At 41.5% G+C, this 27,149-nt stretch overlaps 1 protein-coding gene across 3 annotated transcripts in view; it reads left to right on the top strand.

The window, feature by feature from the left end:
* Nucleotides 1-2,162: 2,162 nt before the first annotated feature.
* The window catches only part of PRMT3 (protein arginine methyltransferase 3), a 90,766-nt gene continuing 65,779 nt past the window's right edge, over nt 2,163-27,149 (top strand). For all 3 annotated transcript variants that reach the window (XR_013228352.1, XM_077322033.1, XM_077322032.1), the window contains exons 1-9: nt 2,163-2,308; nt 2,421-2,538; nt 4,519-4,601; nt 5,545-5,594; nt 5,914-6,016; nt 7,966-8,119; nt 10,919-11,060; nt 15,152-15,217; nt 21,430-21,551. Coding sequence is in view for 2 of the 3 variants with exons in the window: in XM_077322033.1 (XP_077178148.1) it covers nt 2,281-2,308; nt 2,421-2,538; nt 4,519-4,601; nt 5,545-5,594; nt 5,914-6,016; nt 7,966-8,119; nt 10,919-11,060; nt 15,152-15,217; nt 21,430-21,551 (866 nt within the window). In the remaining variant the exon portion in view is untranslated. The remainder of the gene's footprint in view (nt 2,309-2,420; nt 2,539-4,518; nt 4,602-5,544; nt 5,595-5,913; nt 6,017-7,965; nt 8,120-10,918; nt 11,061-15,151; nt 15,218-21,429; nt 21,552-27,149) is intronic.

Raw genomic sequence — 27,149 nt, 5'->3', positions numbered from 1 at the left:
ATCCTGGCTAACTGTAATATGAAAGCCCATAAAGAAAAGTCAGGAATGTTTCAGCCATAATATTCTTCGCGGCTAATAGTTAACACATATGACCATGCTACCATAAAGGTGGCCTATAATGAAAGGGTGCCTCACATAGAAATATCTTCACACACAGAAGCTCATGACTGGACTCTGAGCAGGTTGCTACATGCAGAAACCAGCCTGGCAGAGATTGATTATGGAGTCAGTAGGGCCCCTTAACAAACATAGAAAGACAGGCTAGGTTGGCTTCACAAGATTTCTTTCTCTTGCCTCATCAGGCCAGATTTACATCTGGTTTGAGCTGGACTAGAACCTTATCTTCCATTTCCTGCTTGCTCAACTGACTGAGCTAAATGAGCACATTATGGAAATTGCCCCCTTTCAGCCAAAGACCATTAGACTATCACTAGGAAAGGAATACCCCTTCTAGGAACTAACTGCAACTTCTTTCTCTTTGTTCTGCGCAATTTCTGCCCAGCAGCATCTCTTATGTTTTTCCTTGTGTGTGTTTTGAATGTACCCCAATATTTTCCCCAATAAATCCTTTTGAGTGTAAGCTTAATTGGTCTTCATTTAAGAAGGGTTTCTTCCAGGAAATGGATCCCGTAAAAATTGGTAGAAAAGATCCTGCGTTACCCAGCCTCTTGCTATATTTATGATTCCTCACAATTACCTTTGAGGGATCCAATTTGGGTAACAACCACGGTTTACCTGGGCTAGCACAGATAAAGTCAGTCACCACCCTCATTCTCCCCACCAGCAGCACCTGGACTGCAATCCAAACTAGGCACTCTGCCCCATTTACCTGCCCAACCACCTTCAGGCTGGCACTGAGCAAAGCCAGGAGGAGCCATGATTATGCATGTCCTTTCCAGTCACATTATGCCTTGGACAGCATCACTTGTTGCCACTATGCTCCTTCTTGCCAACCACACTGTGCCAAAACTGCCATGGGATGAAGCTCAAGCCTGCTATCCCACAGCATGATGAGCTGGTAGTATGAAGCCATTGTGTCTGTGCTCCTCCCTGCAGATGCACTGACCCCAGGCAGGTACAGGGCAAAGCCAGCCACTTCCTGCACCCAGGACATTGCTGCGCTAGAACACTGTAGGATGAAACTAGTATTGCAGTGTTCCTCCATCTTAGCTGCTCCACTTTTAGACTGACAGGTTAAAACCAAGTACTACTGTACCCCTACACCTCCTCTAATGCTGCTAAGGTTGCCAGCTCTGAAATGGGTCAAGCTGGAAGTGGGGAATGGCCTCAGTGGAGTATAATGCTATGGGGTCCACCCTCCAAAACAGTCATTATCTCCAGGAGAACTGATCTCTTAAGTCTGGAGGTGTACTGTCATTCCAGGGGATCCCCAGGTCCAACCTGGGAACTGGCATCTCTAAAAGCTACATTTATTTTATTTATTTAGATATTTAGATTTTTATACCATCCTTCCATATGGTTCTGGGCAGTTTACATATAACATCATGGGGCAATTACATAGAATACTGCAACAAATATAACAACCAGAACAATATTTAAACAGGACACAACTTTGGGTTGGTCAGATTCTTCGGTCATGGGAGTGGATGTGGATCTGCATAGCATTAAGCCGACCACTCCGGGGCTCATGCTTGCTGACCACACCCAAGCCAGCCCTTAAATCAACACAATCCCACAATCCGGTTTGACTAGGCTTCTTGCTGCCAGGCTGGTTGTCAACTCTGGGTTGGGAAATTCCTGGAGCTTTAGGGGTTGAGCCTGGGGAAGGAAGGTACCTCAGCAGGCATGTGATGCCACAGCATCCCCCCCAAGCAGCCCTATTCTCCAGGGAAACTGATCTCTGTCATCTGGAGATCAGTTGGGATCAATGGAGATCTCCAGGCCCCACATGGAGATTGGCAACCATCCGGGACAACAGTTTATGGGAATCCGGACAACAAAACAGCCCATGTGCTTTGGCACTCAATTCTGTAGCATAGCGCCCTGCAACTTTACAGCGAACAAGCAATTGGCCCAACCAAGACCAGCCTCCTTCTAGTCTCCGGCGTGCAATACGCTTCCCTTTCTCATAAATATGGCCCACTTAAGCTCCCGTACCCAGCGTTTCTTTCGCTGCGGGAGCCTCTTTTTACGTTCTGTTGTCTTATTGGTCAGTGGGCGGAGTTGAGGGTTTCATTGGTGGATGGCCCGGGTAACGTCGCCCGGAAGCGACTGCGAGAACCCACGTGTGGAAACGAGGCTTGTTGTGGCGGCGCCGTGATGAACTCGCGGATAGCGGCGTCTTTCGGTATGCCCCTCTCCGCCCCTCCCCCGCCCCCCAGCAAGGTTTGACGAGGCTCCAATGGGACTCATTCTCCCCCCCCCCCCGCTCTCTCCCCCCCCCCTCCCGGCTGTTCCAGGTGAGGATGCTTCTGTGGCCGAGCCCTGTTTGTCTGACAGCGGGAGCGACGATGCCTGGGAGGAAGTAGAGGAAGACCCGGAAGGCTCTTTGCAGGCTCGGTGCCTTTTCTGTGACAGGTCTGGTTATCGTCCCTTTCGAGGCCCGGAGCCTCTTTTCCGTGAATTGCTTACTAGACTGCTGTTGACAGTTTCTGTTTATCTGCGTGGAGAGCATATCCTTCGCTTCTTCCACTGATACCCGGAAAATGGCTTTAAAATAGTTGTTGCTTTAAAATAATATTACAGCAAAGAAACACTAGTAAAATGTCAGGATACATAGAAAAAAATAGTTGCAGCTCCCGTTCTCACCCCCCCCCCTAAAGTCTTCATGGTCCCCATAACAAAAGAAACAAAAAAGAAGCCATTCAAAGATAAACTGGCGGTTTCTATGTATTTGGGAGGTTTCCCACATATTTAGACAAAAATGACTTTCTGAATTAACCAGAAGTATGTGAGGGAAACCCCCAAATGATTTCACTGAATATTTTTGAGAAACAGAGTGTGTTAGAAAAAGAGGAAGGAACCCAGTTCTGAATGGGCAGATTTTTGAATGATGGGGTTGGGAATTCTTAATAGTTCTTTTCCTCGCAACCCCCACCAGCTTATCTTATTATATTAACTAATAGTAACCTGGCTGGTGCCAGTGTGGATGCTGAAATCAGGCAGTCCAGACCACCCATAGCCAAGGTAAGGATTCCACCTATTTGTGTGATTCCCGGGTCTGCAGGAAAGTATGATATTATAAATTCACCAACAGAGAAAATGTATCCTGATAGTGACTGTAAATTCTCCAGAAGGAGTTGAATACTGGGGGTACCTGAATGTCAGTTGAAGTGGGGAAAAGTAGGAAAGGGGCTCAATATCTGCAAATTTAGCATATCTTGAGAGATTTTGAGGAATGAAATTGGAATTCCAAACTGTTGTCTGTTTTTGTGATTCTTCATAGGGTCCTAACTTGAAGTGCATGTATTTTCAAGTATTCTGTTTGCATTCATCCTTCACAGTTTAGGTGTACACTTAGAAAGTACACTTAGAAAGTACACTAAGAAAGACAATGAACTGTTTAATGGTTATTTCCTCCCAAACTATATACATTTTGCTCTGTGTTTCTTGTGTTCTTGTTTATCAATGATCCTTGCCACTGCTTTTTGAAGTAAACTCTCAGTTACTTAAAACAGTCTTTTTGCTAAGTTCTGTTTGATACCAGTAATTTGATGTGTTCATGGAAATAGATGGGTGAGAACCACTGTTTTAGACTGGATGGGCTTGCTTTGTGGGAATAGCAGTGGAGCTGCAGCAGTGGTGAAAACTCTCCAGTATGGAGAAATGGCAGAGTCTACAAAGAGTATGTGACGTAGGTCAGCTGTATACCTTGCTTTCTTTTGTATTTACTTGCTATTTGATCCTTCACCTAGACCAGGCTTTCTTGACTAGAGTTTCATGAAACCCTGGGGTTTCTTGATGGCCCTGGAAGGATTTATTGAATGGCTGGAAGTGAATGAATTAGCTAAATATTTATCAGGTCATATATGATCATATTGACCTGCCCAGCCCCTTCAAAAATGGCCAATGATGGGACTGGAGGGGGGTGAGAAGGGGAGAAGCCTCAGGTGGGCATGTACACAGCTGTGTACATGGTATGCTTTCTAACCATGCCATTTCTGGGGTTTCTCAAAGCCTGCTGAATGTTTCAGGGTTTTCTCAATGGTAAAAAAATCGAAAAAAGCAGATCTAGACAATACTTCCCCTTCATTACCACTCCTGGTCCGTATCTTGGATGAACTGATAAAGCTGATAATTATTCATTATCTAATTGTTGCCCAAGCCTATGTTTTCTTTAAGTGTATATCCTGTTCCTTTCAGAATACATTAAAAAAATTCTTTTACTGTATTTTCCTAGAACAAAGTTCTACTCCAGTGGCACCTTTAAGTGAGCATACACATGAAAGCTTATACCTTGGATAAATCTTTATTGGTCTTAAAGATGTTGTTGGACTCAAACTTTGTTCTACTGCTTCAGATCAGCATGCCTACCTACCCGAATCTGTGTTTCCCTAGGTTTTTCAATTCACCAGAACATGTGTTTGACCACTGTTCATCTGACCACAAATTCAATATTGAGATGGTGATTCATAAATATAGTAAGTGTATTTTCTGCATGTACTTTTCTGCTTTATTGGTTTCTTCATTTCAAGGTTTTTACAGCTCTTTTGTGTAAAAAATGAAAATATCACATATTTTTCATGTTACTCTCTATACACCTTAGGCCTGTTGCATGGCTTATTTGTTGGTATTATGTGTTTTGAGGATAAAGCAATTCCATTATGGGAAAGAGCTAAGTTTACATATATTTTTCATTTGTAATATATAGAGTGGGGTAGGTAGCTTCAGCACAAAGTGTAGGCCACTTTGCTGTAGTGGTTAGGAGTGCAGACTTCTAATCTGGCGTGCTGGGTTTGATTCTTCACTCCCCCACATGCATCCGGCTGGGTGACCTTTGGCTTGCCACAGCACTGATAAAGCTGTTCTGACCGAGCAGTGATATCAGGGCTCTCTCAGCCTCACCCACCTCACAGGGTGTCTGTTGTGGAGAGAGGAAAGGGAAGGCAACTGTAAGCTGCTTTGAGACTCCTTCAGGTAGAGAAAAGCGACATATAAGAAACAACTCTTCTTCTTCTTCTAGGCAAATATGCTAAAAGTGAGATTTTCAGATGGTTCACATTTGTTGAAACAATTTTTCTGACTATGAATATGTTGTCTAAAGTATACACATGTGTTCATGCATGCAAGGGGATGCGTATACATATGTGGAATCTACCTAAGTCCATAGATTTCCATACACTTGGCTTCATTTGGTACACCAACATGTTTAAGACTGCAAATGACACTGAAATTTAGTAGAACTGATAGAGACCAAAAGCAAGTCAATGAAAAAAGGTTTATAGGCAAATTTGTCACAGTTTTAATCTGTAAGTATATTTCTGTAAGTGAGCCTCCGGGGAGGGCGGTATATAAGTATGATAAACAAACAAACAAACAAACAAACAAACAAACATTTCTCAAGCTGGATTTTTTCTTTTTCAGGACTTGATTCTTATGGGTATATCAAGCTAGTGAACTTCATTAGGATGGAGGTAAGTTAATTAGTATTCCATGAATAGAACAAGACTGGCATTATAATATTACTGAATAATATTCTGCTATATTCTTTCGTGGCAATTTTTACTTATGTGGGGCATTTAAATTTTACATTCTAAATAAAAGTTCACAAGGCAGCTTACAGAATAAATACATACTTTATTTCAAAAGCTGGATCCAAAGTAACTTTCTGGAGATGCTTGAAGAACTTCTCTCAGTAATGTACTGAATAAGATATTCAATATGGAAAGTGGAGCTTTTAAGCACATTGTATAACTTTAAAAAAATTCTGTGTCTTTTCCATCAATTTTCCAGAAACCAACTGCAGATTGCCTCATTTCAATTAATGCAGCAGTTCCCTGGGAGGAAGAGAAGTACTTGAAGCCAGTTTTGGAAGATGATCTTTTACTCCAGTATGGTAGGGTTTGTTGTCACTTGAATTTGAGTACAGTCTTTATGAAAGAAATAACCAAGTTTGCTCACTGGTATGGTTTAAAGTACTGGTTTCTTCCAGGATACAGAATCACCACCCGCATCCTTGTATCCACATCCACAAATGAACATAAAAGGTCTTGAACATCTAGCTCATGCTTTCTCAGCAGGGGTTTCGTGGAGCACTGGTGTTTCTTGACAGGCTTCAAAGGGTTTCCAAAAATGGGTGGCAGTTCATAGTATTTTTATATATTTTAAAAATTTGTTAAACATTTATTGGGTGATATGACCATATGACCATATGTCAACCCACCTCCCCATCCTAAAATGGCTAATGATGGGGCTAGAGGGGGTGGGAAGGGGAGGGGCCCCAGGTGGGCATGTACACAGCTAGGCTTCCCAACACTATTCAGCACAATCTAATCTAATAAACATAAACATTTCTGGAGTTTCTTGAATCCTGAAGAGTGTTTCAGGGGTTTCTTGATAGTAAAGAAGTTGAAAAAGGCTGACATCACTTATTAAGTTTCTGCTTTATAAAAGTATCTGTACTATATATGTAATTCTCAAGTATGCCCCCCATCTATAGATAATTATATCCATGGATCAGGGCTACACTTGCATTAAGCAGATGTTTTAGGGGGCGCACCTAGGTTTGCAGAAAAATTTGATTTTTATTTTTTTTTACAAAAAATACATCGGAGGTTTACACTCCCCCCCCCACCCAAAAATAAAAAAGCATTGCACTAACCTTTAACAGGCAAGGGGGAGAGTAAGAGATGGGATGATAGGATAGAGAAAGAGTGGGAAAGACCAGTAGGGGGAGAGGGAGAAAACCGGGGGGATGCCCTCTCCTTGCAATTTTCTTGTGGATCCCCACTTATTTCATATGCTTAGGTTTTCAAAAATGGCGCATCTTCCCTTATAATGTCTCACATGTTTTCTAATCTGTCTGTGATGCCTTGACTATCAGATGTAAATTGTATGTTAATTTTTTTATCTGATTGCTAAATCTTTCTGTATTTTTTCCTCAATTTTTTTTATCGTGCTCCTCCTGGCAACTATGCAACTGAGATATTTTTCAGGCTTTGAGAAACTCCAGAAGTGGTGGGATCATGCAGAATATGGTTGGGAAGCATAGCTGTGTATATGCTCACCTGGGGTCTCTCCCCTTCTCACTTCCTCCAGGCACATAATTGGGGGAGGGGGGGCAGGTCGAAATGACTATATATGAACATATCACCGAATAAATGTTTAACAAATTTAAAAAATATATTTAAAATTAATTAACTCATACCTATTTGAAAACCCTTCCAGGGCCATCAAGAAACTCCAGGGGTTCATGAAACCCAGACGAGAAAGCCTACTGTATACAGATATCTGATTTATACCAACTATTAATATGTGTGTTCACCATTTCTGGAGATGTTTAATAGGCTGACATCATTTTAAAGAAAAGCCACTGGGATCTGGTGACTTGGAAAATGAGTTTTAAAGTGGAAGAATAAACAGCTGTGCTTGGTTTAATATGACCTAGATGTGACTACCAGAGAAAAAACACATCTAGACAAGCCAGCTACCTATTTACCTAGGTCTGTTCCCCTTTTTCTCCAGAATACTTGGTTGGTAGAGGTATTTTTGATGGAGTGGAAAGGGATTGTATTTGGGAATCTGAAATAATTTGTCTAGATGGAAATCCCTGAAAGCTCCTTGGTATTGTGTGCACCTTAAGGAACTATCTAGACTTCCCTCTTTTTTAGGGTTCCATCAGTGTCTGCCTAGTAATCTCCCAGATTGCAAAACTTGGCAATGTTGTTTTTGTGACCAGGTTGCCCATAGATAACTCAACATCTCTGTGAACATGCCCGCCTTTGTTCTCTTGCATGCTGGTGTGCAAGTTCATGTGGTGGATTCTTTTGTGCTTTCCCTTCTCAGATATAGATGATGTTGTCGACTCTTCCAATACCTCTTGTTCCAATGGGTTAACAGAGGCGTCATCTCTCCTGGAGCAATTGAAATTTGCAGAGCACAGAGCAGATTTAGCAGAAGCTGCATTGGCCAGAGCCCAAGAAGATCTTCATAAAATGAAGTACTGTTTCAACCAAACACTTTCTTCATATAGACATTTAATCAGCACCTTTCTTGGATACATCAGACTAAATAGGCTTTATATACTATTAATCATGAATGGTCTAGTTTTAGAAGATGAAGAGTTGGTTTATATACCCCTCTTCTCACTACCCAAAGGAGTCTCAAAGCAGCTTATAAATCTTTCCCTTCTCTCCACATGACAGACACCCTGTGAGGTAAGCGGGGATGAGAGTTCTGAGAACTGTGACTAGCCCAAGGTCACCCAGCTGCCTGCATGTGGAGGAGGAGTGGGGAATCAAACCTGTTTTCCCACTAATAACCACTATACCATGCTGGCTCTTTCGGTAGATCACTTTCTTGTGTGTCTGATGGTTATAGTACAAGAAGAGTTGGTTCTTATATGCCACTTTTCTCTACCCGAAGGAATCTCAAAGCAGCTTACAGTCGCCTTCCCTTTCCTCCACAACAGACACCCTGTTAGGTGGGTGAGGCTGAGAGAGCCCTGATATCACTGCTCGGTCAGAACAGCTTTATCGGTGCTGTGGCAAGCTACCTACCCCACTCTATATATTACAAAAGAAAAAGAGCTGTAAAAACACAAAAGAGCTGTAAAAATCTTGAAATGAAGAAACCAATAAAGCAGAAAACTTAGTCAGACCAGCTTTATCAGGGTTGTGGCAAGCCCAAGGTCACCCAGCTGGTTGCATGTGGGGGAGCGCGGAATCAAACCTGGCTCACCGGATGAGAAGTCCATGCTCCTAACCACTACAACAAGCTGGCTCTCTAGTAGTTATGCAGCTTTTTTCCTGATCATAACATTTCAGTTGAGAAGCACTGTACTATAAAAGAGTGGGTCATATCCAGTGAATGGAACTCCACCTATACAGTGAAATTTCCCCGCCTTTCTGCAACAGCCTAGCATATACTATTCCTGGGCTTCATAGAACCTCCAGAACATTGCAGGGCTTGATATGGGGGGCCCTCAATGAGAGAGAGAAACTGGCCAAATGTATCCCTTTCTCTCTTCGCCAGTGGATGCAACCCAACCTAAGCAAAAAAAAAAAAAAATCTCTGAACTTAAATACATTTCTATTTAGTCTGTCAGCCAAATGAAAGTGAATAGTATCTAGTTGATTGGGCTGACTTAAGTACAGATTCTCCCCCCTCCCAAAAAGAAAACCCCACAATTTTTACAAAAAGTAGCAAGTTCAAAAGAACCTGGGTCAATCTGCGGCTATGGGTGTGTTAAGCCTTATTTGGCTTCTGAGTCTCTTAGTAGTAAATTAATAAGTGGGTACTTTTGCCTTCTACCATGGACCTGGAGTAACATATGAAGGTGTTACAAATGTAGGAATTCATGCACCATTCTCCACTTAAGGGAAGAGACTCGCACAAGTAGGAACCAACTCTTTTTCTCCTTTATGTTATGCCTTACTTGTGTTGTTGGGTGGAAGGGAGAGGTGCATGCTCATTGCAAGAAGGGAATTGTTGGGTCCTTGTTTATACGAACTGAGGTGCATGCTCATTGCAAGAAGGAAAATGTTGGGCCCTTGTTTATATGAACCATTGCACATGGGTTTAGATTTTTATTAAATTTACTATCCTGTATTGAAAACAGTAAAACACTTAATGGGAACCGGGCCATGGCATTCATTTTATTATGTAGCACATTTTGCCACCTTCCTGCTTGTGGAGGACAGTTCACCATGTTATCAGGTAGCTTAGAACCATAAATCTGTATTTGGCAAGGTGCTCTCTGTTTAAGGGGTTTTAGGAGCAGTGTAGGCTATAGTGGGGAGGCAGAGGCAGGAAATTCCTATTTGCTGCTTGCTGGCTACAAGTCATTGCTGGCTACAAGCCAGAAACTGCTGGCTTCCAGTTTCAAAATTTAGTCAGCTGTGGGAATAAACTGAACATCCATGACACAGAATGCGTGTTGCTCAGCCCAAAATGGTGATATGTTAGTGAATCATACCATTTTGTTACCACCGCAATAGTGTATAGTTGCTGCAAATCTTTTGTGTATTTAAAACATATTAAAGTTCTTTCTGAGCAGGAAAATTCATTGCAACTTTGTTTTTATTGTTACTTGTAGAGCAGGTTATTTTCTTTCCTGTAAGCAGTTCCTTGTCCTTGAAGCCTCTTATTTTAAATTTCATCCTTAAATTATTTTAGTTCTAGTTTCAAAGTACAAGTCACCTTCTGGTCCAGGAAGGTAGACCTTGAATCTGGCCCAGTATGTAAACAGTCATTGAAGAGGCTTGGGAAAGGAGATAGGCAGTGGTTTGAGTGCCCAAATCTACTGCATTTTTGGGATGACTCAATATCTGTCATCCTGGGTTTCCTGCTGTTTTGATGTCTTGGATGAGCATCTTTAAAAAGCCTATTTCCTAACCAGTATAGTGGTAGTTTTTTATGTTGCAATTGAAGGTATAGAATGTTTTCATTTCTGTGAACATCAAAACTGAGTGATTGGTCTGAGAAGATGGCTGATGAAAGAAAGCGCCATGTCAGGATTCCCGCAATCAGAGTTGTGTAGCATAACATTCTCTGAGATGTGGAAAAATACTGATGCTGATATGCAGAGAATACCAAACTTTTCTGCATCAGCTTTCTGTGCAGCAACCAGCAGAGGGAGCTTCAGCTTACAGGGAAGTTTTTTGAAACCTACATGGGCTCTCTCTCTCTCTCTCTCTTTCTTCCTCCCCTCCTTCCCCTCCTCCTCTTGTCCTGAGGGTTTGGTTTTTTTAATGGTCCCGTAAACATGTCTCAAGGGTATGTTTCAAACTGATTACAGACAATTTGCACAGGATTTTGTGATGAATGCAGAAGTCAGAAGCAACTCAACAGCCAGTGCCATTGCGGAACTACAGGAGAATGAGGAGACTGTTTATTTCAGCTCTTATGGGCACTACGGGATACATGAAGAAATGATAAAGGTTAGAAAGTGAGCACAGACATAGCTTTCTCTCCATAAAGATGGAGGCAAGGCATGGTCCATAAACATGCTGCAGCATAGCTGCATTTTTAACCCTCTCCTCACTTGCTTGCGTTCTCCTGCTGAAAGCGAAGGTGCAGAATGAAAGGAAGCAAAGGAGAAATCATACACAAAAAACTGGGATCCAAAGGGCTGTGTACATTTTGGCTTTCTCTTCATTGCAATCCATTACTTTGTGTGCAAAGCCATTTCAGAATGTCACAGTACCAAAAGGCTGAAATCAGAAATGAAACCACCAAGTCACAGCTTTTCCAGAATTAAGACATTTTCGTCTTTGCAAGTAGAAACCAATTATGCAGCTATGCCTTAGAAATATGGTGGTTATGAAGGTAGATGACTGATTTTTGCAGATTAAAACTATTGTGGTCCTCTAAAAATGTAATATATGTAAACTAACATTCTTGACTTGGTCATACTTTATTCAAGAAGCAGAAATGTTTCAAGGCAGCTGTGTGTGTCAATAAAATTAGGTGCATTAATAATTTCACCCATCCTTTCATGGTTCCTCTGTCCCCTTTTTATCTTCATGGTTAGCCTGTAGGCAGAAACCTGTATGTTTTATTAATGTATACCAACTAATATTATATTGGGCTTGTATATAAATGAAAAGGTGTGGTGGGGAAAAACAACCTTGGAAGAATGACATTTAACTGTTTTGGCAAAGAATTTAAACATTCATCATGCTCATCTCAAGCCGGGCAGTTTACCTGCCCAAGGCAAGTGGCCCTGGGGTTACTGTGTACCTGTCAGCCTTCCCAAGGCTTCAGTCTTGATTGGTGATGGGCACCACGCGTTGTGCACAGATGTTGCAATGCAAGTTAATGGCCACTAGAGAGTATAATCCAGAGGAGAGGCAATGATTACGCTGTGGGCTAAAACTAGGCGACAAGGTCTTGAGGTCTTTTTTAATGCTTAAGCTATGTACGATCCTCACATTTGAAAAAATTAAGTTAAAGTTCAGAAACTGACACAAAATTAAAATTAGCCCCCCCGCCCCCCAAAATCTGATATGTTAATAACCCATTAGATAACCATGAAACTACAGCTCTTGTTACATCTGAGATTACCATGATCTTAGGCTGTATTTAGTCTCCCACAAAACTAAACTGAAAGGAATAGCAGGATAAATATATAAACGTACCTTTCCCATTGTTACAACTTGATTAATATTAGTTAGCTGCAATGAAACTTGTAAGTGAATTGTTCATGTAATATTGGAAATGTGATGGCAGTTTTGCAGGGTTCTTGAGAGGAGCCCAGTCAGCATGAGACTAATTTAGAAATCTGCTCCTTGAAATATTATTGAGTTTGCTTGAAAATACAATCTGCTGTTTTAAGCGTGTTCAAGCTCTTCCCTGTTTTCACTATGAATGAACACCTTGGCTAGTCGGCGCTAGGTATTTTTGCTTTAGTATCCTTCAGCGTTCCATGTGTGTCCATTTTCAAGCCTGTGGCCAAGAATCGGTGGATTTTTTGGTGCATGCCTTGCTGTTCTGCAAAGTTCTGTTTGGTTTTTTTGGGAGGGGGGGGTTGTGTGAATTTTTTAGCTGCTCTGAAATAGTGAGAGAACTTGCTGAAGGAGGAGAGAAAAAGAACTAACAGAACAAGTGACCGCAGGTTTCCTGAGCAGCAGAGCATGTAGTGAGGGCAGCAGCTGGAAGTCTGTTGATTAGTTTAAGCAGCAAGAATAGTCTGGATACAAGAACTGAGGACTTTGCAATGAGCTGCTTATGTGACTGACAGCCTTTTGAAGTTAGGTAGAGTAAAATGGAGTCCAATTGTGCCTTAAAGACCTAACAGTTTATTGAAGCAGGCTTTTCTGAATCAGATCTCACTTCATCAGGTCAAAACTCAGCACTTGTCAGCATACTGAACAAAAAATTTTTAGCTGCTTGTTGGGTCCTCATGACTGAACTAAAAAGCATTTATAAACCGTAAATAGTACTGGAAATTGTACTGACGTTTTGTAGAATTCTAGGCTGCTTTTTGGAATGCAGATTTATACATTTAATCCTAGATGTGTAACCTGATTTTATGACCAAGGACTGTATTTTGCTTTTGTAAGGTCAAGTTCTGGACTGTTAGCTTGTGAAAGGAATTGTCCTTTTCATCCGTTTGCTATTCAGATAGCCTTGCGTCTAGTGGTGCAGTGCTCAATTTGTATGCAAGCAGTGATGTTCTCTGGTGGGGTTTTTTTAACTGTTCTGTTCGTACTTTATACTATTTTTGACTGCTATCATAAGGAGCTAAAAATAAAATCATAATGACTCTCTTCCTTAACTTTAGCGATTGGTCCACATGCCATTTGCAAGGCTAGTAAAACATTTGCTTGCTTGGCGTTTTTTCTCCCTCCTTACGCATATTCAAAGAAATGAAGACCGTTTGTTGCTAATACTGGCTCTGCAGCCAAGTTACATATTGACGTACTATATCTTTTCAAGTGCATACTCTGGAAAACTAGCAATATTGTTATAGTTACGCTGAATAAGCACTTGGGATCCCCCCCCGAAAAAAAAAACTTGGCACATTGCTGTATAAGACTGTTGTACACCTTTCTAGGTTTAAGATGAGGTTGTTCCTAAGAGTGGAACAGCTTGTTCTGCTACCAAAACCTAACTCATAATTTTAATTTTAAAAATGAGAGCAGAGCTTGTGTATATTTTTTCTTGTGATGATCTATGTAGTAGTTCACAAAGAGACTGTTTCCATATGGAGGACTCACCCAGCTGTTGTGCCGTGCTGTCCCCTGTTTTTTTGCCTCGGGATAGCTGTCCTGATCTTTTCTAGCGTCCCGGGGGGGGGGGGGGCTTGGCCCACTCCCTGCCCTGTCTGCCACAGGATTTTTTTCCTCATACAAGGTAGCCAATGAACAGGAAGTGAAAACTTCTGTCCCCCTCCAAGTCTGAATTAAAAAAATAAAAATAAATGGCTAGTGTGTTATGATGCTGCAGTGTTTTAACCAGCAAGGACTTTTTTTTTAACCCCTGGAGGACTGAAAATGTGAAAAACCAAGCTGCTGTGTATAATTGTTTATTTTTTTTCCATAATCAGATTCTTCAGTACCATTTCAGAAGCTGTGAGTGAGGTCCTGCAAGCTAAATAGAGAATTCAAGGAGCAAGCTGGCAATATTGCCAATTTGCCCCTTGTGTTCTCTATTTAGCTTGCAGGACCTCACCACAGTTTCTGGAATGGCACTCTGGTGTGCCTATTGTTTTTAATGTATATTGTACCAAAAAAAGTTCCTTGCTTGTTAAAACACTGCTGCATCATAACATGATAACCCTGTCTAATAAATAAGATAAAAATTGTGGGAAGGGGTGAGGTTTGCCTGCACAGCACACTGCTCTTCCCCAGCTCCATTCCCCCTACCCCCAATTCTTGTTATGCTGTAATTGCAACCAGCCTTCTTTAAAAAATGGGGGGAGGTTGCTGGGGTTGATGGTGGAAGTGGCACTCTGGGATGGGAGCAAGGGTGTAGAAAGCACGTCTGGGGACAGCCCGACTTTTCCTGCTTTCACATGGCCCATCCCCGACATACACCCCTTGTATCCCGTGGAAAAAACTACAACGTGGATTTCTGTGTGTTCCCTTGCTGCATGGCAACTGATGAGGGAAGTTGGGCCAGTCCTGGGACACTGTCGGAAGGAGCCCGATTACATTTGGAACTGGGAAAAAAACAGACTCGAATTAATAGTGAATGGAGCCTAATCGGTCATGTGGGAAAGGTCTGAGGTATCCAAACCTAGATTACTGGAGGACATGAATGGTTTTGATAGTTTGGTCTGCCAGAAAATTTGGAATACATATACAAACAGTTATTTGGTTTAGTATTGCTTTGCAGGTTATTATAGAAAATTGACGGACTAGTTCCCAAGCAAAGCTCTGAGAAAACATTTGTGAATGGATGGTTCTGAATTTGTTCTTGCAGACTTGAGGGCGGGGAAATGTTTGAAATGTGGCAGAAAGCACTTAATGTGTTTGTCATTGCACAATAATTTGTAGTATGAACTCTGAACACTTTTTTTTAATAGGATAAAGTTCGTACAGAAAGCTATCGTGACTTCATATATCACAATCCACACATCTTTAAAGATAAGGTAAGTGGGTTAGCTTTAAAGCTGTAAATGTTGTTGCAGTAAGAGATTTTTGTAGGTAATAGACACTCTCTTTGATTGGATTCTTTCTGGACTTGGGGGGAATGATTCCTTGACAGGTCTGTGATTCAATATACATTGGGATCTGTTACATGAAGAGCATTATTCAGTTGCTGGAGGGTGCAGAACGCTGATAACAGAAATGCTGATCAGCAGTGTCATTGTTTGGTGTGCTGTTTTGAAGCGTTCATTAATTATGATGACATGGTTTTGTTAAGCCCTCCTGGTCTGCTGTTTTTAAGTAGCGTCTGAAATATGTATGCCTGCATTTATTTACAGTAATTCAACTGAGTTTCTAATCTGTATCTCATGTGATAAAAGCGTAATGGAGATCCCTGTGGAATTAGCTTTTGAGGATTCAGGTCTGCTTTTTTTCTGTATGATTCTCATATAAAGTATAGACATTAGACCTCCTGCTACAGATTTGTCTTTGCTGTATATGGTATTCCCTAATGTAATCAAGAATAAAGGTTTAGAAAGGAAGAAAGTGATAAATAAGTGGCTTGATCAATCTGTCCCAGCATTCACACATTCTGCTTTATATATGTAATGTACTCTGTGTTCAGTTTTGGGCACCCCAGTTGAAGAGGGATGTAGACAAACTGGAGTGTGTCCAGAAGAGGACAACAAAGATGGTGAGTGGTTTGGAGACATATGAGGAAAGGTTGGGGGAGCTTGGTCTGTTCAGCTTGGAGAGGAGACAACTGAGAGGGGATCTGATAACCATCTTCAAGTATTTAAAAGGCTGCCATATAGAGGATGGAGCAGAGTTGTTCTCTCTTGCCCCGGAGGGACGGACCAGAACCAATGGGATGAAATTAATTCAAAAGAAATTCCGTCTTAACTAATCAAGAAGAAGTTCCTGACAGTTAGAGCGGTTTCTCGGTGGAACAGGCTTTCTCAGGAGGTGGTGGGTTTCTCCATATTTGGGAATTTCTAAACAGAGGCTAGATAGCCATCTAATGGAGAGGCTGATTTTGTGAAGGCACAAGGGAGTTGCAGGGTACAGTGGATGAGCAATAAGGTTGTGAGTGTCCTGCATAGTGCAGGAGGTTGGACTAGATGACCCATGAGGTCCCGTGATTCTATGAGTCTATGGATTGGACTTGCCAACTTATTGCTAGGTCCTTTTGATCTCCTTGTCGTTGGAGAAGGACGTGGTGCCAGCAGGCCGAACACTACCTAGACATTGCGTTAGTAAAGTGGCAGCCCCAGTTAAAATATTTTTAATGTATGTAGTACTACTTTTTATCATGTAAGGTACCATTTTTCAATACCATAATGCAGTGGTCCCCAACCCCTGGTCCGGGGACTGGTACCGGTTCATGGATCAGTCGGTACCAGGCTGCGGATCCTCCTCGTCCTCCTCCCCAGCTGCTGCCTCGGAGGCTGCCCTGCCACTCTGCTCTCCAGCGGCTGCCATGGCTGGGCCTCCCCCTTGGCGTGGCAATGCACAGCTGTTGTGGCAGTGCCCCTCAGCAGGTGGCGGGAAGTTAGGGGTGCCGGCGGGAAAGCAAGTGGAGCTTGGGGCTCAGGCGGCGGCGATGTCCCTCGGCAAAAGACTACCCCCCCCCCGGGCCTCAGTAAAATTGTCAAGCGTTGACCGGTCTCCAGTGATAAAAAGGTTGGGGACCATTGCCATAATGTATTCCTATGTCTGTACTGTAATGTCTATCACCAATATATCTCATTCTCAATGTGGTCCCATTTGTAGATACTTAAGTCTAGACATTAAGGCCTAGATAGACTAGATAGCTGTTTTTAAAAACCTGAGAAAAGCCCCAGGTTTACAGAAAAATCTGAAAACTAAAGCATACTTTTGAGGACCAACCCCCTCAAATGATAGAACTGTATCTTTAAGAAAGGTGATCTCAATGGCCATTTTGGGGGTTTTCTAAGCAACCACAACAATATCCACAATAGTGGCAGCCTTTCTTCCAGTACAGTTACTGATTACTTCCTTAGTGGTCTTTACAGGGAGGCTGTTTTGTACCATATGTCCTTAAGCATGTTTCATCAGCATTCATTTTGTGAAGTAATACTTCTGGATTGGCAGATATGGACCAGTGCCACTAGCAGCCTATTGTATTGACTGCATATAGCAAACATAGGTATTTGACCCATCCCCCCCTCCATTTTAATTTAGGCAGCTGCTTGTCTTCAGATGTCATAGATATAGGTGGCACTTAAGAGGGCAGAAAGGCAGGATATGAATTTTGTTCAATAAAGTAAAACATAGTCCCAGGAACAATGCACTCAGCACCTTTTTATCTGGCACTATATGTTTGGGGTGGACAGCTTTGTGTAGTGGTTAAGAGCAGCAGCCTCCAATGTGTTGAGTCGGGTTTGATTCTCCGCTTCTCCACATGCAGCCAGCTTGGTGACCTTGGCCAAGTCACTGTCCTATCCGAACGGTTCTCAGAGTCTTTCAGCCCCACCTCCCTCACAGAGTGTCTGTTGTGAGGAGAGGAGGGGAAGGCGATTGTAAGCTGCTCTGAGACTCCTTCGAGCAGTGAAAATCAGGGTATAAAAAACTACTCTTTTTTGTTAGCAGTGCTGGGTCAGGATGTAAATGTATCTGTCTATGTCAGAGTTTGTTTTCAGCTGGGTAGTTAACAGATTGATTCCCTCTGGGTTTGTATTACTTCTACTCATTTCCTTAATATTCAGATGAATGTAAAGTTTACTGTTTGCATATATCTTATGAATAATGTCCCATTTTCAGAACATCCCAAGAGAGGCACAACCAAAGTTTCCGAAAATTGAGTAAATACAGTTTAATGGTTTTTGTATTCACAAGGATTTTTCAGGTGTGAAATAACTTAACACGAGACTCACATCACTGGGGTTATTCCTTGAAGACTACACCCTTTATTGTATAATGAGGAGTCTAGATCAAATAATGAGGCCAGATCCAGAAATATAAACTAGAACCAAGGTTTGCTTACAACAGTTAGTTATTTTACTTGAACATGTAATGGAGTTCATTATTTTTATTTCATCTGATAAGTACACATTTTATAAATATATACAATAGGAGAGAAATTCAGGGGAAAAAACTAACAGTAGCTAGGTGAAATGAAGCTTGAGTCTAGTGGCACCTTTAAGAACAACAGAATTTTATTAAAACTAAGCTTTTGAGTGCACAAACACTTTCTCAGACACAATGAAATGGTAATTTATCAATCCGCACAGATCAGAGAGGTGAGTAGTAAATTCGTACATAATGAAGATGTTTAACAGATTCAAGGAGGGTACAGGAATAACAAGCTAAGTTTATAAAGTTATTTGTTTGGCTTCAACTCTCGGAGTAAAACATAGTGAAGGAAATAAAGTAATATTAATTTTATTCACAACCTGCCTTTCCCTGAAGGCTCAGGGTGGTTAACAACATATATAAAACTATAAATTTATTCTAATTGCACCAACTATCTCACATCCACCTTTAATTCTCTAGGGGGTGGGTGGAGGCAGTAGATGTCAGTACTGCAGTGTGATGACAATTTGGCTGGTGTTTTGAGAGCATGGAGGCCAGAATTTCAATATTGTTTTTGGCCTCAACCATAGGCCTGGTGGAGCAACTCTGTTTTGCTGAACTTGCCAAACTGCCTCAAGTCCTGCAGGGCCCTGATCTCCCCAAGAAGAATGTTCCACAGGGCCAGGGCCAGTTTGACATCCTTGGGATTGGGAATGAGCAGATTTACTAGATCTTGAACTCCTTTGGGCGACATAGGTATGAAGGTCCAAGATTGTTTAGGGCTTTATAGGTGATGACCAAAACCTTGAACCTAAACCAGTCCTCAGTCTGGAGCCAGTGCAGCTGGAAGAGCCCAGGATAAATATGTGCCCTCCACTGAGTCCCAGTGAGGTCTCTTACTGCTGCATTCTGGATCAGTCGAATCTTCAAGAGCAGCCCTGCATAAATCGAGTCCAGTCTAGAGGTGACCCTTTCGTGGATCACTATAGCCAAGTCGGATGCTGACAGGAAAAGTGCGAGTTGCTGTGCTTGGCAATGATGATAAAATGTTTAGAGCAGGGGTAGTCAACCTGTGGTCCTCCAGATAACCATGGACTACAATTCTCAAACACTGGCAGGGGCTCATGGGGATTGTAGTCCATGGACATCTGGAGGACCACAGGTTGACTACCCCTGGTTTAGAGGATAACATTTGTGACCTCCATTGATAGAGAGGAATCCAGGACATACCCAGAATCTTGATGGCAGCCAAGTTGTTAACTGGACTCCCAATAGGAGTCAGAAGTTGACCTGACTCACCCAGAGCCCATCAACCCAGTCAGAGGAAACCCTGTCACTACACTCCATCTACAGTGTTCCTTCAGGTATAGATGGTGGATTAAGGCTTCCAGGTCCCCCCAGAACTAAGTATTCTGCACATGGGTTTGATGGGGCAGAAAGAAAGTTCACGTGCAAGAACTGATTCCTCTGCCGGGCTGCCTGTGCTGTGACAGGCTGCAAATATTGTTGGAGGAGTTCTTGTTATTAGCAGCCGGCAAGTTGGAAAGTTTTTTTCCATTTTGTTCTTGTAACCGTTTCCTTTGGATTACAAATGCCTACCTGACATCAACGTTACTTTCTTGTTTGAAGATTGTCGTTCTTATCAGTGCTTGTGCACAAGAGAAGGCATCCTTCTTCCCATTTTCCCTTTACTCCCACATACTGTTGAGCATTGTCATAGCCAACATTACTGGCTGCTTACAGAAGGGCACTCTGCTGTTTCTTCATACAGTTTCTCTGTCAGGCCTTATTGACATCTTATTAATCCTACATAAATGATCCCTAAATGTCATTATGTACATAGAGGGCCATAATGTTGGAGATTTCATAAGGTTAATAGAGGACTGAATGTCATTTCAGGCTTGTCTCTCTTTATTCTCCTCAGTCTTTATTTTGCTTTTCTCTCAACCTTAACTGACAGATGTTCAGGTAGAATGGGCTGTTTTATCTTTTGCATGTTGATTTTAGCAGCAATATCTTTCTTATGTTATGCTAAATGATACAGAAGAGTTTCCTGAGGGCTCTCAAAATATTTCTGGTGGAAACATTTGTAAACATCTATAAAAAATTGCTCAAGATAGAAAGAGCTAAAAACAGCAAGAAAGAGCAAGAAAACCTGTGGACTCTCTTTACATGGTTATAGTTGAATGGCTAAAACACTATATTGCCTGAAAGATAAACTTGCCAAAAGAGAATATTCTAGTTGCTTTGCCTAGTAGATTTTTTCAATGTTTCTATATATCCAGTATCCACACTAGTTTGTGAAACTATTTCTAAACCAAGCAGATGTTTTTCTGTGAATTTTTGGTGAGGTTTTTAAAATTCACATCACAGGGTTTTCTGTGACAGGTTGCAGGTTGTAACACATCTCAGCAGTGAAATGAAAAATCACTGAAGGGTCTATAATGAAAAAAAAGTGACAGGCCTTTAATTACAGAGCCTTAAGTGGCACCACTAGAATGTAATCAGAGCACACCACTCGTCTTGGCAGTTTGAATAATTGTCTCATACTTGAACCTTTGTTTGTTTAATAATCTCACCATCTCTCTTTTACCCTGTATTTTCGTTTTTTAAAATTCCTCAATGGTTATGCTTGTGTACAAATAAGGCAAAGGAGAACATAGCAGGTGCAAATGAATGGCTTGTCACTTTACCACTAATTCAGGAGTTTACAACTCATTCAGTTTGAAGGGTCACACTCTGGATATCATTGGGTTCAAGGGTGATAGTTTATAATGGAGAAGTTGTTTTTATTAATTAGAAGGCAACTCCTGTGTCTTTTATAATTAATAGATGGGGAGGGGGTAGGAGGCTTCAGAAGCACTAAAACTATGTGTTCAATGTTGGTTCAAGGTTTTTGGATCTTTGAATCCTGTGGTCCAATAAAATGTCAAGAGACTTCTGCATGCAAGCTCTAAAGTGTATGCATTTTTTTTGCCTATTTCACTGAAGTTAAAATTATTGCATTCAAGTGTTTGTTATTATTTTGGTAGAAGCTACATGGAATTTTATGCAGATTTACTCCAGCCTAAGACCAAACTATTAATCTTGTATGGTGAAAGTTCATGAGTAGTTTTTCAGAATCTATTGCCGTTTGTGGTATCACCTAGTAATATTGACTTTTTGCTTTTTGTACTAGATTGTCTTAGATGTGGGCTGTGGAACTGGAATCCTCTCAATGTTTGCTGCAAAAGCAGGTGCAAAGAAGGTTGTAGGAGTGGACCAGTCTGAAATCATTTATCAGGCCATGGACATCATAAGGTAGAAACAGGTCTTCTGAATTAGTGACTCTTAGGCCTTTTATGCACGGCCGCTGAAACGGCGGCATGGAAAACACGGAGGAGGAAGAAGCGAAGCAAACCGCTTAGGCACGGAACAGGATGGAACGCAATGGCAGCCAAACACAGAGTATCCAATTATGCATGCAGCTACTCTGGAGCTGCTTCTGGTTGCGCCCTGGGCCCGGGAAGCTCCACTTTCTTCTGCATCTCACTTAACGCGGCTTTTTCAGCGGCATACATTGACTCTGCACCCTGTTCCCGCCTGCAGCGTGCATAATTGGTGATTTTAGCCGCTGCCATTCCACCCCGAGTGCAGACCTTCCACTCCGTGCATAATGGGCCTTAGTAGTAACCTATGCTCCTGTTCATATTAAGACTGATATTAAGACATATAGCACAGATGCACAGGAGTTAGGGATTACATTGGGAAGGGTGTGCACAATGTTTAAAGCTTGGCATCATTGCATTTCTACTTTGCATTTCAATTCTAAATCCACATGAGTTACTTGAGCAGAAGCAATGTAGAATCACTTCAACCAGGGCCAGGGCTTTTTTGGGCCCAGCCTGGTGGAATGCTTTTCTGAGCAAAATCAGAACCCTGTGGAGCTTCAAACAGTTCTGCAGGGCTTGTAAAATGGAGCTGTTCTGCCAAGCCTACAGCTGAGGCCTGAGAGCAGCTGACCCTCCCTGTCAAGATCCCTCCCAGTTCATATTACAGCTAATGATCATATGATCCTCTTCCTTCTCTAGCTATTAACAGGAATTGGGCAGTCTGTTGAAAAGTGCTTGCTTTAACTTGCTTTGTTTTGATGTCAATTTTAGCTGTTTTTTTTAATTCGACTGTATTTTAATTATGATGTAACCCACACTGAGTCTGCAGATATAGGGTGGAAAACAAAAATAATTATACATTATTAAAATATACCTGTTTTCAGATCTCAAAATGCATAACTAAGTGCATTTTTGCATCTCAGTTATGGTGTGTATGTACATTCGCAGAATTGAAACTCTTGTTTTATCAAAAATTTCCTGCATCACATATGGTACCATTGTAACTGCAAAGTCTGTCCTACTAAAAAGGTCCATGTTGACCATGTGTAATAATAATTCCCTCAGATAATCAGGGAAGCCAGCATGGGTCAGTGAAAGAGCTTCAGGAATGTGTGTAGTTGGTCTTGAGTTCAATCCCTGATTGCTCCAGTTAAAAGGATCCTATAATAGGCAATGTGAAAGACTTCCCCCTGAAATCCTGGATAACAGTTCTGACCTTGATCATTCCAATAGAAGGATAGCTCCACAGAAGCTGTTAAAAATGTTGACTTAAACAAGTGGTGTCACTTCAATTTGCAGCATGAGCAAGTAGAGTAGGAATATTGTTTAGTACATGTCTAAAGACTATCACCCTTCACTTGTCTTGTTCTTCTGTAGAGCTAAAAACTAAATGAAAGCAGGGATTGTTGAGACTTCTGATGAACCACTGGCCATAACTGTTAACAATAAGGACTGTAAATAGTATAGATCTGCTATATTACTTCCTGTTGAATGTGAAGGTATTACTTCCTGATACTATAATGTTCCCCAAGACTTTTCATGTTGAATGTATACAAGGAACAGTGCTTCTGCAGTTCATTATTCCTCTTGTCCTCCATTGTTCTTTGCCCAATATGAGCAATACAGTTAAGATTCTTGAAATAAGTCTATGGCGAGCAGAAACATATATGTTTTTTTTTTCCAGGCATTGCTTTTCCCATAGCAGCTATTGGTGGACCTTAAAGACATAAAGAAACTTTACCATGTACCAGATTTGAGGGAGGGTAATAGATTTTGCAAGGCCCTCTTACTGTGTTAAGTTATTGCTACAGCTCTATTTCAGTATCCATAGCAGTATTTATTGTCTAAAATACATTTTCTTTATAAGACAACTTTGATTTCTTCCCCCTTATGATTGTTTTTGCACTTTTACATATATCTTGCAACTTCATCTTTAGTATGCTGTGTTTAGTACATTCCAAGTTTCAAAGCAAGTCATGGCCCTTGTGGTTGTTCTTTCTGAACTCAGAGACAGAATCTAGCCCCTTTTTGGCACTTTGAAGAAGAGGTTCTTATATGCTGCTTTTCTCTACCAGAAGGAGTCGCAGAGTGGCTTACAATCAACTTTCCTCTCTCCACAACAGACACACTCTGTAGTAGGTGAGGCTGAGAGAGCCCTGATATTACTGTTTAGTCAGAACAGCTTTATCAGGGCTATGACGAGCCCAAGGACACCCAGCTGGCTGTAATTGGAGGAGTGGGGAATCAAACCCGGCTTGCCAGATTAGAAGTCCACACTCCTAACCACTACACCAAGCTGGCTCTCCACCATTAGTTTGTTGAACAAGTTCTCCTTTCTGGTTTGCTTGGGCCTTGAATGACACATTACTGTTAGGGAGAAACAATAGAACTGGGATAAAGCTTTCTAAGACATTTGAGTTTGGGAGAGTATTTTTGGTAGGATAAGCTTTGCATGGCAGAGGTGAGGGTTATTTGGATTTGTCTGTTTTGACTGCCATACAATAAATAAATACCACAAACATATGATACATCTCTTTAGAACAAACAATTCTTGTTGGTTTGAGTAGCCATTTTAACAGACTGTTGCTACCAAAAAATATCCATTGGAATACACATAGTTTTCTTAACCAAGTGAGATCCCATTCTGGTGAGTCCATCTGCATGTCCTTAATGTCTCTCTTAGAATACGTAAGCTGTGCTAATTGACCTTGATAGGTTACCTGTCTCACTGGAGACAAACACTGCTACATAGTTTAATTTGTGTTATTAGCAAAGGCTTTATTTAAAATCACTTCAAAGTCATGAGGAACAGATCAGTTAATTGAGTTTGAGACTCTTTAATGGGCACTTTCAGTAGGGAATAGGAGACAAAATTAGCACCCAAGTTCAAAGGCAATGGAACTGTCACGAGGATCTATTTGGGTCTATGTGAAGATATTGGAGCAGTTAAACTTCAGACCTCCTTTTCATATTGTTTATAACCTCTGCAGACTTTAGGTGGCTTTAAAGGCATCTTAAGCAAATAAGTTGTGTCTGTTACTAACTATAAGGTATGAGACAGGCAAATTATCTTCATCAAAATTTTAAACTGCACATAGCTAAAAAGGAAATCCAAATTTATATATTGTTGGGATTATGTCCTTTTTTAGAATTGGAAATCAGGGCCTTTAATTTTGTTCCTTCATATAATATGTCTGCAGTAAGTTTATTGTGGAACAGCATCTCATTCAGATATCTTCTGAGGAACTGTAATGCAGCTGTAGAATTATGAAGCTGTCATTTGTATTTTTTAATCCCTTCAATAAAAGTACAGTAAGTCCTTGCTACACTTGAAAGCTGAGGGTGATGAAAACACCTGTCTGCGTAGCAGTTTGGGGTTTGTTTGATTTGCATGCCACACTAAGGGCAAAAGGGGATTAAGGAGAACTAATCTTGTGACAGTGATGAATGATCTCTTTGAGTACATGGGGAACAATTGCTGTAAGGTTACATCTGCTGACTATATAGTTATTTCATTTGTCTCTAATTCGCATTCAAACAATTTGTAACAGCCTTGTTATACTTTGTTGCTCCTGACAACAGAATAGATGTCACTTTAACTTGTTTGGAGTGTATAGAGTTATACTGAAGTTTGGCTATTGACCAGGGGCAGATCAGTTGCTGGTGCCAAGAGCCTTCTGCGTTATATTTTACTACCAAATAGTGCTTTTAAAAACATGCATAGGGTAAAATATGATAATAATCAGGCTCAATGGAATGTTGTGCATTTTAAAAGCACAATTTCTCTCTCCCATATATAATTTTACTAGCCAGTTTCTTAAAGGTTCTCACTAAAGCAGTTTCAGAGTACTCATGCTGTCTGTAGTGGGATTTTTTGGTCAATAATTTTCTTTTATACTATTGTCATTTTTTTCTAACTCTAGCCAAATTATGTATTCTAGTAGGAGCAAAACCTGTTGTATCCAGGAATACAACGGGCGCTAGAGCTTGGCAGTGGGAAGAGGAAGGGGAGGAGTTGTCCAGTGTGTAAGGGCATGGTGGCAAATGGGTGTGGAGATACGGGTGTCAAGAACCTGTGATTTGGACTGTTCATTGAATGTGGGAGAGGACTGATCTTTGGGAATTGTGGCATAGTGGTTACTGATGAGCTTTCCAGAGCCATGTCTTCAGATATGTGAAGGGAAAATCAGACTGGAGACTCTGTTACCCAAATTGCTGGGGATTTATGAATATAGCAAGAGGCTGGGTAACACAGGATCTTTACTACCAATTTTTACGGGGTCCTTTCCCTGGAAGAAACCCTTTTTAAATGAAGAAGACAAAAGCTTACACTCAGGGGATTTATTTGGGAAAAATATCAGGGTTCCATTCAAAACACACACAGAAACAAAAACCATACATACACTAAGTTCTACAGGGGGACAAGTTCAAGATACTGCACCTTTCTTGGATCCAAGCAGCCCAGACACAGGGTTGACGACATCAGGGGTGGACAGGATGCCGGGTGTGGATAACACAACACACACACATACACACAGGGTGTGCGCAAGGCTTGAAATAGTGTTTGAAATTCCCGGGCCAGCCCCAGAGACTGCCCACTGGGAGGTCCGTGATTGTTGATTGGTCTCTGATATTATGCGTACCTGATAGGTGAGTTTGAACTGTGATGTCACTAGAGTGGGAGGTGTGGACTAATCTCATCAAGTAGAACAATACCTTGGCTAGATGTAATGTGTCGCTAATGGCCCTGTCTTTGTTTTATCAGGAAGGACTGGGGGGAAAACATTTAGGGATAAGAGATGCTGCTAGACAGAAATTACACTGGACAAGAGAGACAAAATAAGTTGCAGTTAGTACCTTGAAGGGATATTCCTTTCCTGTAGATAGTCTAATGGTCTTTGGTTGGGGGGGGGGTGATTTAGATAACGTGCACATTTAGCTCAGTCAGTTGGGCAAGGAGGAAATGTTAGAAATCTAGTGAAGCCCAAACAAGATGGAGACTTAGCCTGGCTTCCTAGGTTTCTTAAGGGGCCCTACTGACTCCATAGTCAGTCTCTGCCAGGCTGGTTTCTGTGTGTGCCAACCTGCTCAGAGTCCAGTCATGGGCTTCTGTGCATGAAGGTATCTCTGTGTGAGCCACCCTTCCATTATGGGCTACCTCTCGGGTAACAACTCTTCTTGGGAGATTACATGGCAACCAATTCCTCCCAGTTCTGCATCATTTCCCTTCTTCTGTGAATTAGGCCACAGACACTGAAATGTCCCCCTGCCCTAATATACATGGGGTAGTCACAGAACACAGAACAGGTGTTCACCCTGTTCCTTCTGTCTCCATTTTTTTCACTGTTGATAAAATGTTATGTGCCCACATGCTTCTTTCATGGTTGCTCCTTAGAAGAAGAACTATATTTTTGTACCCAAAGGAGTCTCAAAGTGGTTTACAACACCTTTTCCCTTCGTCTCCACACAATGGACAACTTGTGAGGGATGTGGGGCTGTGAGAGGTCTGAGAGAACTGGGAATGGGC

This window comes from Paroedura picta, chromosome 2 (assembly GCF_049243985.1).
Source record: "Paroedura picta isolate Pp20150507F chromosome 2, Ppicta_v3.0, whole genome shotgun sequence".
NCBI classification, from domain to species: domain Eukaryota; kingdom Metazoa; phylum Chordata; class Lepidosauria; order Squamata; family Gekkonidae; genus Paroedura; species Paroedura picta.
The sequence above is the reverse complement of the archived record's forward strand: the minus strand, read 5'-3'. Positions and strand labels throughout refer to the sequence as shown.